This window comes from Alligator sinensis, unplaced genomic scaffold, assembly GCF_000455745.1.
Source record: "Alligator sinensis unplaced genomic scaffold, ASM45574v1 scaffold135_2, whole genome shotgun sequence".
Taxonomy (NCBI): Eukaryota; Metazoa; Chordata; order Crocodylia; family Alligatoridae; genus Alligator; species Alligator sinensis.
The window spans coordinates 2,452,648-2,470,157 of record NW_005842067.1 but is presented as its reverse complement, the minus strand read 5'-3'; the positions used below and the strand labels follow the sequence as shown (position 1 = coordinate 2,470,157).

Genomic DNA, 17,510 nt, shown 5'->3' with positions numbered 1-17,510 from the left:
AAGGAAAAAAAAAAAAACCAACCCAAAAACAAAACTTTCACAGTACAGGATCCATTAAAAAAAAAAAACCCACAAAAAACCCAAAAGATGACTTTATGCCATGTTATGCCATAAATGAGGTAAGTCGTTAGTACTTATGCACATAACTCATTCTTATGAATTGGGATTTATGAATCAGCAACTGACAATCAGTTGGAAATAGCATTTGCTACAAATTTGTGCTCTTCACAACAGTATACAGTGATGAATTTGATGCCTATTGCATATGACTGTAATTAATAAAAAAGGAGGAAAACACACCTTGACATTCTTGCTTTAGAGTTACACATGCTGAGAGCAGTGCAACACGAACATCGAAACAAAGGGGTTCGCCTGCATGGGTGTTTGGGAGGTAGGGGCAGGTCGAAGCTCTCAGGTTTGGGGTGGTGGGGGCGTGTTTTAGGAATCCCATCTGTGGTGTTTATTTTAAGCCAGTCTGAGCCTTTTGGATACGGCAGGATATCAATCCAACCAACCAACCTTGAATGCTGTCCCTCCTTTCCCCTCTTTGCCCAACCCAGCATAAAGCTGAAAAACAGACCTTAAAAACATTGGGAGAGATTTAAATAAATGCATGTGGATTTCACTCAAGTTATCAGACTTTTGAACATTTAAGTTGGGGGTTTTTTGTTATTTTTGTTCTGTGTCCATTATCTTGTAGTACACATCTTCACACACTTTAGGTTGATGGAAACACTAGATAAAGCTTTTAATTGCAACTTATCTTCTAAAGGGTAGAGAGTGTTCTGATGGGAAATTACCAGTGGTGAAGTTACTGAAAATATTTGTTTTTATTTTCAAACAAGGTGAGAAAATTGCCATAATCATTTTTAAAAAGACATTGGGACAGCATGCCCTTCCATTAATTTAAAGAAAAAAATAAATATTGCATAAAGACAAGCACCTTTCATCTTAATGTAAGGAGGTTGATGAAGAATTTAAAGAATTTACCAGTAAAATTTGATAGGATCCGAAAATATTTCCAGAGGAAAAAAAAGTGAATAATTGGAATAAATCCTAACTATTCTCTGGTAAATTATATTGCCATGTTTGTGATATCAAAGAACATACATGTTCTACTGTAAAGTTCTAACATTATTATACATAATCTATAGAACGCTCTAAAAGTCCATACTGGTTTAAAAGTGTATAAGACAATGCAAAGAATCTTGTCATTTTATGTCTAAATGTTCATTTAACTTCACCATTTAAAAAACAGTTAAGTGTCACCCAAATTAGTTAAATAAAATGCACTTGATCTAAAATCCTGGCTTAAAACTGCTTCATAAAACTCGATAAAAATCAAAGTATAAGAAAAAAAATTACAACCAAATATTTCCCAATAAATGTTATTTGGAAAAAGATACTTGCATTTAAAATATTTCTCCCTGAGAAATTTAGAAGCACAAGTAGTACATTAAAGAGAGAATTGTCAGGTTAAAAGACATATACAAAGTCGATCACCATACCTGTAACACATAGATAAGGACTCTCCTCTCCCTGTGCAATGCAAGGCTTTGCTAATTCCAAGACATGCACAAGCTTCTCACTTTTAGGTCGGAAAACTATGTCCTGCAGGTTGATTTTCAGGTTTGCTGCCATGATCTGTCAGTCCTCGATAAAACTATGAAGCAGAATGACGGATGCAATCTGACAAGCTACGCACAGGTTTCAGCAAGCTTACTGGATGCTCAGGAGTTTGATGGAGCCATCCTGGTGTTTTCTGCAGACTGATTTCCAGACTTAACAGATCAATACTTTAGAAATCACATTACCCAGAGGGAACATGGTATACAACACAATGAAGGGACATGCAAGGATTCAAGCAATTTCAGAGACAAGCTCACAGCACCTTCGCTGCAAGAGACATGGAATGGGGGTAAAAGGACTGGTCAGTCACTGTTCGACTTTTAACCAGTGGGGGAGAGAGAAAAAAAGAAGCAGAAGGCGGTTGGGATGGTGGGACACTTGGCTGAGTTCTAGCCTGATCTCTTGGGCTAGGGACTGTAGTTGCACATAAATCGGTTTAAAAGTGATCACAAACCAGTTTAAACCTGTAACAGAACAGAAAGTTCAGTGTCCTCAAACCGCTTTCAAAATGGCCAAAACCGGTTTAAGATAAACCAGGTTGGATGTAGCATCAGACTTAACTGATTTAAGTCAAACCAGTTTATGGAGCTTCTGTCCCAGATCCCCTTCAGATTCCAATTAATCCACAGTCCCCCAACATCCCAGGGTGCTTTGCAGCCCTGGACTGTGCCGTTTGCTCACATGGAGCAGGTTCTGCTCCCCGCTTCTGTTCCTAGCCCAAGCACTATCACTCCTTGGACCTGAGGGGGGGACCCCACCCCCCAAGTCCAGCACTGGACCCCCAGCCAGGTGTCGCCCAGTGCAGGGAGGAACCTGCAGCAGGGACTGTATCCACCCCAGCAGCCCAGACCTGGGCTTGAGGACCCCAGTCACACACCCTCCTGTGCAGGCTGAGCAGGGGGCACAGCTGGTAGACTCAAACCCAGCTCCCAGCTCTGGGTGGGTGAGGGGAGTGAAGTCCCCACTGCAGGCTCTCCCACCCATCTCTCTACCCAGACAGCACTTGGCTGGGAGTCCAGTGCCAGCCTGGAGGTGGAAGAGGGCAGTGTGGTTGGTGGAATCAAGCCCCGCTCCCAGCAGGCAGGGCAAGTAAAGGGGGAGACCCTGGCTGCAGGTCCAGTGCTGGACTGGGGTGGGGTGCATTTCCTCACTCCCACCCTGAAGTCTGAAGTCTAATATTAAGTCTGGTAATGGGGAGCAGGGAATCCCCTCTGCAACAGAGGCAACCGGCCAGGGCCAAGGAACCCCTCAGAGACTGGGGGACCTGGCCTACCCCTGGCTTGGAGGGCCTTCTCTCCCGGTGATGGGGGTGGGGTTGAATAGACAGACTAGACTGAATAGATTCAGCTTGGGACTTTTTGATTGTCTGTACTTAGCCTTGGTGCCTAATCATTGTGATGATAGACGTTTTAATAAATTAGTGTTTTCAATCGAGTTCTCATGTGAGGTTGTGGATTTGGCCCATCAAAATGCTTTTACCACATGCTGCACTCATCTTTTGTGCTTCTGCTGCACATGTAGATTTTACTAACATACCTAGACCTCAGTGATGGAGTTCTCTCAACAGCCAACCAGAAACCACAAGAATTCATGGCAACTCAGGACAAATAAGGGGAAAGAGAATGAGCTATTGAGCTTCAACCCACAGTGCTCTGTACAAAGTGAACTGCAGGTTAAATTGCCTGCATTTGGGTCTGTGGTCAGGTATGCTGGGGCTCTGTTTATGAACGCTGAGCTCGTTAAGTAGCCTCAGACAAGTTTCATTGCTTTTCTGTGTCTTAGCTAGACAGGTTGGTTTCTCTGCTTGGTAAAAGCAGAAACTATGAGAAGCACTTTTAAAAACTTCAAATGCAGAATTAATTTTTCTATGAATAAGCTTGCAAATTATTTTATTTTATTACAGCTATTTGAATAATTTATAAATATGATGCAATGCACTTCCTCTTCACCCATGATTCACTATTGTCCACAGTGACTTATCAGTTCCATTTAGATCATTTTTCAGCCTTAGATAATTTTTCAACTGTGTATTTGCTTCTTGTATTGGAAGTAAGACTTAACAGGAATACCTTGTATATGCTTCTATTCAACGTGTGCTTAAGTAAAGCACATGGAAATACTCAAATGCTCTAATTTAGGCACCTGCTTTATATTCCTTGCTGCATCATGGCATGAACAGTTGGCATGAATTCTGCTTTAATGTTTAATTTAGTTCTTTCTTGTGGCATTCATTGAACAGTAGATGAAACCTAATACAGCAGTGTATCAGGCATATTGCTTCCAGCTGCCAAGAGAATTCTAACCAGTAACTATTCTAAGTTTTAGCCCATTCTAGACTTACCCTATAAAAAGGGACAAGGGATGGAAAAAATAAAGGAAATCAATGTTCATCCTGTTAGGATATTATGGTTGTCATTAGACATCAAGTTAATTGAATTTTCTTTCACTTATTCCATCAAAGACCATTCCATGCGTCAATATCATTACCATTAACTCAATTTTTTTAAAAGCATGGATTATTGCTTAAAGTACTATGCCATTCACTAGAGAGCTCACCTCAAATCGTTAGTACTCTATTCATGTTTATACCAGTATTAGCCAACACAACTTCCACTCGAATCAACCCTCCCTTGACACACGGTATGCACGCAGTGCAGTCATCCAACTCCATATTTCTTAACATCTTCAACATTTGTCCATTTCTCCTCCATAAATTCTCCCCAATGGGTTTGTGTTACGAATATGCTCATCTTCCTTCTCCAACCATAATGGATCTAGGTAATAGGCCCAATTCGCCAATGCCCTGCACTGTATATAGGCATATGACCAAGTGCTTGAGCTTACTTTATACTCACTGTCCATCTGCAAATGATAGAAGACCCAGGGCAAAAGGAAATCTGGCTTATTGTGTGCCTGGTTAGAATTCATGCCTACCTCAAAGTCATCATAACGGACAAGATGGAAAATATGCTCAAATCTATCTAAGCATGTGCTTAAGTTATGCTTGCCAGCTGCACCTTTGAACTCCAAGTCCTTCACCTGCAGTTAAGAACAGAGTATTGTACAAAGGACGTCCCTACCCTCAGGGAAGGAATGGTTTAGTATTTTGGGGTGTAGCCTCCACCTTTTTTAATTGGAACAATATGCACAAGAGACTATCAGATACAGTTATTCACTAGGGACTTTAGAAAGTCATAAAGATGGAAGATGATGAATTTATTATTTTTCCAAGTAAAAATGAAAAGCTTTAATTAAGTAGAAGCAGCTCTGGCCTACTTACTGAGGCCTTACTCAAGCTACACATCCATTTTGATACCAAGTCAGTTAGAGGCAACGCTCCAGCCAATTTACAATACAGCAAATTCTTTGGCCATTAACTCCTACTCCACAAGCAGGGCTTCTAGGTGGGGCGCCAACATAGATCGAGAATGGCACTAGGGAAGCACTACACATTTTGGGATTTCCAGCTGCTGCAAGCTATTTTCTCCCTTGGGGTAGCAGCTTACTTTTCAGGGTATGCATTAGATGTTCTTTTGATCTGGCACTGAGTACCCTCAACTTCTCCCCCCAAAAGATGCAGGGTCAGTGCACCCTGCTGAAAGAGCTCCAGCTGGGGCTCTAGCCCAAATCTGAAAATCAACATCTCTAATCAAAGTTAACAACCCATGCCCATATCTCCAGGCAGCCAAAGAGATAAGCATTGATACAGCCATTAAAGTCACACAGACAGTAAGAGGACCACTTCTTTTGAAAGGCCATTTATTTTTGTGGTAAAACTTGTAATCCATAGAAATACAATAAAATCAACATGTACACAAAAAAAAAAACCTTTAAAAACTTTGGTTCAATGAAATATTTAACATCCAAATCATCTGAGGTACGAAAAGCACAAGACCAGGCGTTCAAATGCGTTCAGTCACCAAAGAGCATTGTTTGCACTGCTGTTACAGAGGAAAGAAATTGGGAGCATGGGGTAAAAAGGTCAGGATGGGAATGGAAGGGAAGCCAGGGATGGGGGAGAATACCAGTCAGCAAACTCTGCAAGTAGACATGGCCTGTTGCTTCTTTCACTTACAGATGTTAGACATTTTTCTTTTTTAAAAAGTGCCAGGGTTCGTTGATAATAGAAGATGGATCATTTCTTAGAAATGAACTGGAAGAACGAACGAGAGAAGAGAAGACAGACAAACAGAAAAATGCATAGCCAGGTGGATTTCAGTCGACTTCTGTTCTGCCACAAGGTCTTAAGAATTCATTCCCTCTTTCATGGAACCATTTGTTTGAAACTGTAAAACAAGGAAGTAAAAACCCGTGTCTGGATTAACAAAGCAAGGGGGGCGAGTTGGATGCTATGCTCCTCCTCCTCCTCTTCCCCTTCCTCACAAGGGATGGGATGACTCAGGGAGCAAGGAGGAAGGTACTCCTCCAAATCCGAACAGCTTGGAGCAGCACAAGGAACATTCCCCCAAGCTTGGGGCCACTCTCCAGTGCAGTCTGCTCCAGCAAGGTCCCTGCCACACCCTGAAATGCCTCTGTGCTAAAATGGGAGAGCAAATGGTGTGTAGCAACTAGCTAAGACAGACCTTTCTTCCCAAAAAGATATATGGCCATCGTTTCCAAGGTCACAAACATGACCACCTAAGGTGTAACTGTAGAATTTAACTTGGTTTGTCTAACAGCATCTGAATCTATTTGCTTCTACAACATAGCATAAATACCATCTATTCCAATCAGAGGGTGGAAAAAATATTCCAGGGCAAGGATGAAGTTAACCATGCCGGGGTTCAGGGAGACTTCTAACCACTTTATGTAGGGCAATTTGAACAGACTAGAGCAATCCTAACTGCACTGCAGAAAATGCTCCTCTTTCTACGTTGTTTCATCTTCATTTACTTTATTACACCTGAAAGTTCTGAAGGTGCCAGCACAGCAAAAGTAGATCAGATACTACTCAACCAACCACAGTGTCACTTTCCAGAACATCGGGTCAATAAATTAAGCATATTTCCTGAGGCAGCAACCAAGAAAGTATTTGTTTAAAAAAAGAATTTGCCTCCAATTTTAGGAGCACTCATCTTGACTTCAGGTAAACTATTCTATTCAAGATGAAGTCCATGAATACCGTTTTGTAGGAACAGGACCCTGATCTCTAACCACCCTGGATTTTCAAGTTGTTGGCACCTGGAGGAGATATACCACCCTGAAATAGCAGAATTTCCTTTCCTTTGGGGTGTCAATATGGTTAAAGTGACTTGAAGGACACTGAGTAGTAAATGCAATAATTGAGATCAAGGGCAATATTGCATCTGAAATGTTATGCCACACTGATGGTGTCATTGGTATTTGGCAAGACCAGCATTACAGAACTACTGTACAAGACATTCGTAGGAATGTACAAGACAAGACATTCATAACATACTATTTTTTTTTTAAATATATCTTCATAAAAATCTCATTTTTTTAAACTACTGAAGTCAACTAGAGAACAATTAATTACCCCATTTACACCCAACTAGTACTGGACAAGCTGCATGCCTTGTTCTATAATCACCCTCGCCACTTCTGAAAAGATTATACCAGAACACTGCTGTACCCTGAAAAGTGAAAGCAAGCTTGTATTAAATGAAACGCAATGGAGGATTTCAGAGTGCTTGTAAAGGCCTGCAGATGTATACATGTGCAAGTGTACCCGGCACTGTTACTTAAAAGTTTACTGCTGGCAGGGATACAAACTAGTTTTAATCCCAAATTAAGGCTCTGTTTCACCTCCCTCTGCTCATCTAAATTTTTTCTGGTTTATTCCTACAATTGTGCTGTGACCCAGCATAAAGAGCCATTTTACTGACTGATATGAGAACTCAGGAATTATAAACTCAAGAGCGTCAATGAGTTGGGAATCTTTAAATCAGCAAGAACTAAGAACAGGAAACAAGGGGTCCTAGAACAGAGAAATCTGAAGTAGTGAGTGTCTTGCTATAGTAGCTCATGCTGAAGTATATATTTGTTTGGATTAAATGAAAGGCAGTCCCAAGGAAAGAGGAGATGAGCATTTTCTGCGTTTTGAGCAGAGAGTAAGCTGACCTGCATGCAATTCCCTTTTTGTTAAAGGAGCGGCTCTATGCAGTGTTTGGACTGTGTACAGCACATGACTAGTTACTCAGAATTAGGGTTCATTGTCTCTACACAGCATCACATAAGTCTGCAGCAGGGACGGGCAAGTATTTGGGCCTGCAGGCCACATAGGCAGTTCTAGGGAACTGTCACGGACTGGTCACTACCCTCCCCTCCTCATAACAGCCTGGAGCCCACGTGTACTGCAGCTCCTCCCTGCCAAGGCCACCAGTGCCCAGCAGCATCTGAGTACACAGCCCCAGCCCACCCTGCACCTGCTCCAGCCACACTGGACTAAGCTCTGGACCAGTTGGGACCCATATGCACAACCTTGACCCCAGCCCACCCCACACCTGCTCCAAATCTGCCTGCCCATGCTGAGCAGCAGTGGCAGTAACAGCAGCTGGGCACAAGGGAAAGTGACCACCTCGCCCTCACTGCTGCTGGGCCATTCTTGCTGCAGCCACCCAGAGCCCCTGCTCGGGCTGTCTTGTAGCTCCTCTCCAATGCAACCGCTGCCCTGCTGAATGGCCCAGAGGTGGTGGTGACAGCAGCAGAGAGGAGCTGCAGGGCAGCCCAGGTGCAGGCTTCAGGCAGCTGCAGCCAGAAGAGCCTGGCAGCAGCAAGGGGGAGGTGGCTGCTTTTCCCCCCCATGCCCAGCAACAGCTTTTGCCTGGCTGCCACTCACTGTGGGCAGACCACGGCCGGGGCTATGCGCATAGGTCCTGGCTGGTCCAGAGCAGGCATGGGCTGGGTTGGGATCAGGGTTGTGCGCACAGCTCCCACCAGTACCACGGAGCTGGAGCCAGTGGCGGTGGCAGCTGGAAGGACTGTTGCCACCTGGACTACCTGAAAATGCAGTCCAGCTGCAGAGTTGCCCCAGCCCCACTACATCCCCGGGGGGCCCATATGCACCATGGGCCAGACAGCGCCTGGGCCAGGTGGGACTGAGGGACCTGCCATGGGTTGAAAAGAGTCCCTCAGTGGGCTGGATGCAGCCCGCAGGCCGTATTTTGCCGCCCTCTGGTCTCGAGTCTAGGACAGTCCGTAAGTCCACTGTTATATCCATGCTAGCTGGCTTGCTAAATGTATGGAATAAACAACGTTCAGGTTAACAGACAAGAGGGAGAGAAACAAAGATAAGCCAGGTTTACCTTTTTGGGCCAAATTGCAGCCCCAAAATCTGGGAAAACTGTGGCACCTCCAGCTTCTACATCGCTCATCTGAGAAAATAAGTAACCACAATGCATACATGTTATGATGGTATCACTATCACTGAATAGTTACAGACATACCCACAGCACCTGCAAGAACAGAAAGCTATAATTCACATGCTCTATAAATAGGTACTAGCCAGAAAAGGATGCTGAATTCTGAGAATGAGCATCTCTTCAGGTACATAGCACCTTGATATTTTTGTTCACTTCATGTTACTCATGAATTTGCTATACAAATAACTTTTCCTGTATGAGAACTGTATGAGTTCTGTACTTTGCCATTATGAATCGACCCATTGTAAATAAATTGATAGTATAAGTTGGTTTGAAAAAATTCTCTGCAACTTTTTATAATCCAAATAACAAAAGGATAAATAACAAGTTCCTGTTTCACCACACATTTCATTTGCGAATTGGAACCACATCCTTTGAACTGGTTTACACCATTTACTTGTAAGGACTCCTAAGCAGTTGACAGAGATGCAATGTACCACAAGGAAACTGCACACTCTGCTTTCTGTACGTACAGGTCGGGATGTCCATAAATAGTACAAGAAATGCCACTTGCAGTGGGTCCTTTGTTTTTCATGTTGTTGCCCCCCCCAGTTGGCAGAGATTTTAAATGCGCCATGGTTTTCACTTCCCTGGCAAATCAGTGGCAAACAGCCCAGCCGGTGAAGCCCCTCAACCAATCAGGGCAGGGATGGGTGGTGGTAAGCAGCAAAATGAAAATATTAAAGGAGATGCAGCCGGGGGGGGGTATACTTCCAGTGTGATTTACGGAGATCCCTACGTATAGGCTATGGATGTCATTCACCCCCAGAGCAGAGAGGTCTGTGCACCAATTAAACTTTTCAAATTAAAAAATAAACGCTACAGCTAATAAGGATGATCTCAAGTGTTGCTTGTTCCTGCTTTGACCCTCTGCACTGGAATGCATTTTTATCTGATCTATTTTGAACCAACTCCCATTAAAGGGCTACATTTTATGGGCCTGATCTGAAGGTCACTGAAGTCAAAAAAGACTTCCATGGATTTCAAAGGATCAGGATTCAGGCTGTAACGGGAGAGGTCTGGTAGTAGGTTCAGTGCTGCCTGTAGCAGCAAAACTGCCAGTTCCATTTCTGGGAAAGTGCCGACAATCTTCACCTTTTCCCCCTGCTGACGTTTGGTTGTGAGCAGAAAACTAAAAACTTATTAACATTTGATGTACCATTGGTACCAACAATAAAAGGGCACAGGCTGCCATTGGGTCTACCAGGCCATTTCTCAGTTCTCTTAATTTACAAAGCATAGTGCATACAGCTCAGCAAGTTAAAAAAAAAACCTGTTACAGCAACAAACCACTCTTTTATAGTCAGCAACTTGGGACACCTTGTAATATGTTAAACATGGCAATACAAGAAGGGTAGATTTCTTTGCAATTCAAAAGGAACTGATCAGCCTCAACTGAAATTTGAAAAACCTCCCAGGATGCTTCTGTCACTCTTTGCATTGGACTAAAGATCAAATTAACCCATCTTCACTTTACAGTTGCCAGGTAAAGTGCAGGCTATTTGTCAGAATTAAAAAAAAATCGCCATCAAAACAAACACAGGCCCATATACCGTCTTGAACCAGCTTGCAGACCTCCTGTATTCACTGGGGAATATGCATATACCTCCAACGTATATGGTTTTTTGGCTGCATGCTGACCATGCACTATGCTACCATTTTCAGTACTCCTCTATTTGCCAGTTTCTCAATTAAGCTAGCAGTTCTGTTACGCTGTTTCTTGTGAAGGCAATAATCTACTCTACAGTACACCAGCTTTTAGCGGGCAATTAAAATAAAGAGGCTGTCAAGGGACCCACAACATCATGTGCCATCAGATCCTGGCTGAAGAAAAATAAGAGACCCTTTGACTAAACATTTAGTGCTGAGTGGAATACTGTATCTGAAGCCCTCCAAGCACGCAGTTTCAAAATCATTTTTTTCAAAAGTTCTCCTTACACACAAGTGCAAATCCATTGAGTTTGCACTAGTGTAACAAAGAGAACATTTGGTCCCCACACAAATTAGGTTTTCTATATTGGGGTGAAGGAAACCCGATAGCAACTGATGCTGTGAGAACAAGGAACACCCCCAACTCAAGATGCTGTAGCTTTTAGCGAGTCTCTACAGCTTGTGCAACGGGTTAATTGTAAATGAAATGCAACTGAAAGCCTCACTCAATGGATAGTGGATTGTCATACTTACATAGTTTAAAAAAGTGGCCACGCGATTTCCAGTCCCTAAACGCTTGAAAGCATCAGGCTCATCTTTCTATAAAATTAAATGAGAATGAACTGCAAACTTCAAGCTCACAGACAAGGACACAGAGGTACTTACATAGTTAAGAAACGTCGCTAGCCTATTTCCTTCCGTTTTGAGTGTGTTGTCAAAGGGTCGCTGTAATAGATAACAACTTTAACCCAAGTTCCAAACAGGCTCCTGCTAACGTTACATTCTGGTCTGCAGAAAGAGCTTTAGGCCCCCAGTCCAGGAGCTGGGCACTGCATATGGACAGCAGATAAAGCCACTAGATACCTTGCAGCCAAACCAAGTTTGGAAATGCTTGCACCTTGCATGCTGAGGTGTTATAAAGGGAAAGCAACACCAACTCAATGCTAATGACCTTCTTCAGGCAGCAGAATAGCACTAATGGCAGTTTTAGAGCACCTTGTCCCAAAGCATGTGCACATGCACACAAAAAAGATGTGCACCTCAACATGAGCACATCTCTGAAGTCTTCAGTGTGGCTGGCCATTGTACTGACCATTAAGTGTACACTGATTTCAACAGGTTTATAGATAAGAACCTAGCTTCTGAAATGCCTTGTATGGAAGCAACAGCACAGGTCAAATGAACTGCTCCAGTATAGGAAAATAAAGACCCAAAACATTTTGCTGCAGGGAAGGAAATGTATTTGGGGCTAGCTGTGAAGTACTGTAATAGTAATAATGACCCCAGCTTAGGTTACTGACTGACTGGCCTCAAGTCAGGACAAGAATCCAATCTGTCATTGATTCTTGGGAAATGCCTTGGCCTTATTTGTTAAAGACCACACACTAGACCCACATTAGAAATAGAGAAAATATCTGACCATCCCCTAAATCTCTCCTTCCCTATCCCCACAGATAAAAGCGACAGATGATTCCCACTGCCAAGCAATACATTATTTCAGCCAGGAGATGTTAAGATGCACTGCTACTAAGGAACAAAGAAGAAAGTCATCACGAAGATGAATCAGGAAATGGAACAAATCAAGGTTAAAAAAAAAAAATCTAAAAACATGAAATAGTTCAAAGATCGTTTTGTATCCAAGAGCAAACATGGCCTCTGAAAGGGGTAATACAAGGCACTGCAATTCTAAAACATGTGTATGCAAATTAAAGCCAGAAATTCACAAGACAGCGCTTAAAACTTGGAACTCCACAGGCTTGAAGCACTTCTGCCAAGGCCAGGCCACATGCAGATTTTAGAATTTGGGTTTCTTAAGATGCATCTAAAAGTTTTGCATGACCTATTTAATTTTTGAAGTAAGAAATATTCTTTAAGTGAGGGGTTTTTTTGTTTGCTTTTTTAAAAAAACAAAAACAAAATCAACCACAACATTTGGTTACATGCTTTGTACAGAGTGCTCTGACCAAGCCAACAGCTGTGGGACAGGTTTGAGAAACTGCAAGTTTCTTCAACTTTTTCTTCTGAAATCTGCAATGCATACAGAGCCTGGAGGACCAATTCAAACCCATCACGAATCCAAGCACCGCCTTGTCTTAACTGTGGCAACGATTATCAGCTAAAATCCAAGTGCAGCTCCACCCTAGCCAACTAATCCAAAAATAAAGATCACACTGGCCAACTTGATGGCTCATCCGCTTTAACTCAGCCCTTCTGAAGAGAATTAGCTGTGCTGACTTATATCAAGAAGCTTTGTAATCCCCAAGTTAACAGGGGAGGGCTGCTGGCAAGTCACAGCAAAAGTTTGCTGAGGACCTGAACTGTCCTAGCACTCAGCATTTGTTTCAAAGCTACCCCTGCATCCCCCATCCCTACTAATGCAAACCCACATGCTCAAGGAACCAATGGAATACTATGGGGGTGCAGAAGTCCATGCAGGAATGGTGTATGAACTGGGATATACCCTTCTCTTAATGACAGAAGCTTTGGTTTAAATCAAATGGACACGAAAGAATCCCACCTGAAAGTGTGCTATGGGATTCCTGGTTCCAAAGTATTCTTGTGCCTGCTGCACACCGCCAGCAATGGTGACACAGCAGAGGGTCAGCAACTGCCACACAGGCTCTACGCTCCTACTGAAATTCCACTTCCCCCCATTGACAACGCGCTGCTCTATCAAAGCACAGGCTTACGATGTGCAGAATGCATTTGAAATTGTGCTCTTACCCTTGAGAAGTCAAAGTGTGGTTCGTACTGTCCTCCCAAACCATAATTAGCAACCTAAGGGGTAAGGGGAAATGCACATCCGATTACAGATTTGATTGCAAGGAAAACATTTGTTCTGCTTAATTAAGGAAAAGACAACCAAGGCCATATGTGAAATGGAGCCGGTAATTTATTTATTTTGATGCATCTACACACGTGTAAGGTAAGAAAAAGAAAACATCCTTCCCTGCCCAGGGTCTAGTCCTTCCTCCAGCTGGTAGGTCCCCAGGACAGCAAATCCTCTGCCCTCTTGTCCTACTTCATAGCCATATTCCCCACTTCTGTGAACACCATAAGCATGGAGAACACACTGCCCCATTGCGCTGTTTGGCAGCAAAGACTGGGTAAGTGCCTGCATTAGCTTCTGGCCCCTTCTTCCCATGGGAACATCCAGTTCTGCTGCATTTAGGGTTTCCATGGTTAAGAGGCATGGAATACTTTCATAGCTGTGTCCACGTCTGAGGCCAAAACTAGATTCTCCAATTGGTGTGGAAGGTGGATACACCTGGATGTTGACCCTAGAAAGAAGTGGTCAGGGGAGACGCATAGGGGGTTTATGCAGGTGCACGTGCACCCCCCGAGCATGGCAGTGCACCCCCTACCTGCAGGCAGTCACTGCTTGTCATCTTGTCACTGGCACCGCCTGCGGGTGGTCCACAATCCTTGCTGGACACCGCAGACGCTGCTGGTGGCATCTGTGGGTGGTCGCCGACCCTTGGTCGGCACTTGCCCCCCACCACTGACAGCGTCAGCGGCGTCTGCGGGAGCTACCTGCTCACTACTGCCGGGCTCCTGCCGCCCCAGCCGCCGGGGGCACGAGTCGTTCATGGAAATGGTGATACAAACCTGCAATAGTTCAGCTGTTTTCACTGTCAGCCCTGTGATATGCTGCATTCGGTGATTCACTTTAGCAACGATGGGATCATCATACTCCTCCAACCACGAGCTATGGAGGTGGGGGAAGAAGGGAAGAAAAAAAGAACACTGAAAGAAAATCTAAATCACACTGAAATGCAAAGAGTCAAAAACTATCCATTTGCTGTCTGGTACACCAAGTCTATCCCAGACACTTTGCTGGTTTTTAACAAACTTTCTGACCTGCAAAAGTTTCCAGTTTCATCTAACAGACAGCAGAAATAGGTGGGAAGAGCTTTGGTTTTAGTGCACATATAGTACCACTGTTACTGACGGGGAGGAAGGAGCAGCAGCAAAAGGTAGTGGTTCCTTCTATGAAGGAGAAGGCAAAAAAGCTTTCAGTTAGTCTTCGATGCAGATATTGCCACAAGTTCAAGCTAGGACTCTCATGTTTTCTGTTTCACATCCAACTTGAGATAACTAGGCCTCATTGGCAGGTATCTGCAGATTGCGAAGGGGGCTGCAGGTTCTCAATATCTTAGTGTCATTTCAAGATGGGCAACCAATAACTGAGGTCTCAAAAAGAATGCAAATAAGGTAGTTTTTGAAGGACACTGAAGCTTGGTTTAAGGGGGTGATGAAATAAAATCTGGGAAGAAAACAGCAGCTGTAGCTTCTGGAAAGTTACACCAACGCCAGCTTGTGGCTTAACAGTTCCAGTAGCAATGACATTCCTTTCTATGTTATCTTGGGGGAGGAGGAAAAAAAAACACCCTGAGCAAAATGGAACTTTAGGTGCACAGTCATTTTAAGACCTCTGAGACAGTGCACTCAGATAAACACACGGCCAAGTGTGGAGTTAGTCATGGGGAAACCAGCAACAGCTTACGTGCCTCACTTCTAACCCAGAAGTCACCACCATTCCAAACAGTGACCTGCACGGTTATAGCAGGTTCATGGTGTTGATTGATTTGGTTTTGTCTGGGGAGGGAGGAATATGCCACACTGGCACAGAGGACAAAAGAGACTGCAATCTGGATTAGAAACGGACAAGACAGGCAAGATTGTGCCAGTACAACAGCAGCTGACACTACACTGATGTGGCTGTCCTGGATAGCCTGGCACCCAGGCTCTCAGACACCATGAAATCCAGTCATGGTACTTCTGGGGTTGGTAGAAAAGCCTCCCTTTCTTGAAAAAGAGCATCTTCACATAGATGGATGCACCCAAGGAAGAGCTGGGCTTCATGGGCATTTTTACATGTGCTCCTGATGTGGTGCTGGGCACTTTTAATTAGTGAACTGCACTAATTAAAAGTGTTCACGTGCATCAGCAATGCAGCACACCTCCATGCTGAGCAAATGGCGAGGGTGCACTTTGAACTAAAGCGCACAGAACGTATTTTAGTTCACAGCACACTACCATCACTTTCTCAGTGTGGAGGTGCCCTGCACCACTGATATACATGTGATGCGCAACGCTGCCAGAGCGCATCAATTTATGTGCTCCAGTACACTCAATTAATCGAGTCTGCTCTGGTGTGCTGGATTTTCAGTGCGTCAGAGCAGGCTCCCCACATGTGTGTAAGGGCCCCATATGCCCCACTTAATGCCCAGCAAAGCCAGCAGAGTTCTCCTCTTGAAATACCACCAGCCTACTGCAAGTTTGCAGTCCATCCTTCTTAACTTTGAACTCAGATGGACTTGCTGGGCAAGCAGTCACCACTAGTTTAACAAAAGAAAAAGTGCTCATTACCCCTCCAGAAAAACCAAGTACTTCGTAGGAATATGGCAAAGGAGACGCAAGAGATAAAAGCTGATTAATCTTAAACAGAAATATACTAGGTAGCCCTCATCCTGGCCCTGCAAGAATTATTTGTTAAAGAAGTTTTCTTCTTCCAATCTGTCACAGCATACTGTAAGATTCCTATGTAATACTATAACGATTACCACATATCAGTTATTTGGTAAAAAGTAATTTGACTACCAAAAGTCAAAAGGATGAATACAGTTATGCTAACCTATATTAGTATGTTGGACAGAGACTCACAAAAAACCCCCCCTCATTAAAATAACTTCTATTATGCTGCTTTAAATTGGACATTAACATAAGGGTTGAAGTAAAAATATCTTAGCAGATACTCAAGGTACAGATGCTATAAACAGAAGTTAATCTATATCAAATCTCTAAACCCTGGAGAAAGAAGAATGTGCAAATACTCCATTTCCAGGATCAAGAATAAAAAAAGAGGGCGTATTAAAAACCTGTAAAAAAGGTTTGTTCCTCATGTAAGGAGCAGTCAGAAATTAAAAATTGTAGCGAATATGACTAAAATTGTTAACACTCAGATTTGTTAACACTCGTGTGACATCCGGTCAGTAAAAGCACGCAGATCAGGGGAGAATGGTAAGAGCACGTGGACTAGTAGCGACAGCTGCAGCACTGAGTTCAGGTGGAGTGGACTGTGAAGACAAGAAAGCAAGCACTCTGACAAGTAACCTTACCTTTTAGACACCCTGTAGCTGGCCACTGTTAGGACACCTGTTTTGGGGTCACGCACTGTAGCTCGTGCCAACTGCATTGAAAGAGATTGCAAAGGAGGGAAGGGTAGTGGTAAAGAGTCATTATCATGTTGCATAATGACCACACACACACACACACACACGCACACACTATCAGTACTCTACCACATGCATCACTTTCATTTTTCAGACTCAAAAGTATTGGTTTAGATATACTTCTGGGTAAAATTCAGAGCTCCAGTCTAGAGCCAATTCTGATTTCACACTACAGCAGTCCATGGAGAAGCACAGATGGCATAGGCATTGATCCTTGGCTAATTAAGGGGCTACACTGGGCATCAAAGATACAGCCCATGGACCACATCTACCCCAGAGCCCTGTCACCTGTCCTGGTGGTGCCCATGGGTCCAAGCCGACCTAAGCAGCGTGGACTAGACTATTCCTGCATGCAGGGCCTGGGTCTATATATAGACTTCAAGATCTGTGCTACATGCAGCACCCCTCAACCCCCCTTGGCCAGTCTAGGATGCACACCACACAGTCCTGGACCAGCAGCATAGGCACCATGTGCAGCATGGGCCATGGAGTGTGCAGCACAGGTCATGGACCAGCTGGGGGGAGGAGGGGAAAGCAGAGGCATGCTGCAGATGTGCACATGTAGCAAGTGTGGCATGGCGAGCTGGAGGAGGTCCATGGAGCCATATCTGGT

At 43.8% G+C, this 17,510-nt stretch overlaps 2 protein-coding genes across 9 annotated transcripts in view; both read right to left on the bottom strand.

Annotated features, from left to right (window-relative positions):
* Positions 1–1,641, bottom strand: part of LOC112550275 (exocyst complex component 1-like) — a 6,889-nt gene extending 5,248 nt beyond the window's left edge. The window contains exon 1 of the mRNA XM_025204074.1: positions 1,509–1,641. Coding sequence (XP_025059859.1) covers positions 1,509–1,641 — 133 coding nt within the window. The remainder of the gene's footprint in view (positions 1–1,508) is intronic.
* A 3,732-nt stretch (positions 1,642–5,373) lies between these two features.
* P4HA2 (prolyl 4-hydroxylase subunit alpha 2) overlaps positions 5,374–17,510 on the bottom strand; it is a 71,307-nt gene continuing 59,170 nt past the window's right edge. For 7 of the 8 annotated variants that reach the window (XM_025204082.1, XM_025204080.1, XM_006023562.3 and 4 more), the window contains 7 exons: positions 16,784–16,854; positions 14,271–14,370; positions 13,386–13,439; positions 11,196–11,261; positions 8,895–8,963; positions 7,127–7,223; positions 5,374–5,915 (listed from right to left, as the gene is read on the bottom strand). In XM_025204082.1, the coding sequence (XP_025059867.1) occupies positions 5,845–5,915; positions 7,127–7,223; positions 8,895–8,963; positions 11,196–11,261; positions 13,386–13,439; positions 14,271–14,370; positions 16,784–16,854 (528 nt within the window). In that variant the 3' untranslated portion in view covers positions 5,374–5,844. Of the gene's footprint in view, positions 5,916–7,126; positions 7,224–8,894; positions 8,964–11,195; positions 11,262–11,327; positions 11,388–13,385; positions 13,440–14,270; positions 14,371–16,783; positions 16,855–17,510 lie in introns of all 8 variants that reach the window. The other variant, XM_025204077.1, reaches the window with a different exon arrangement.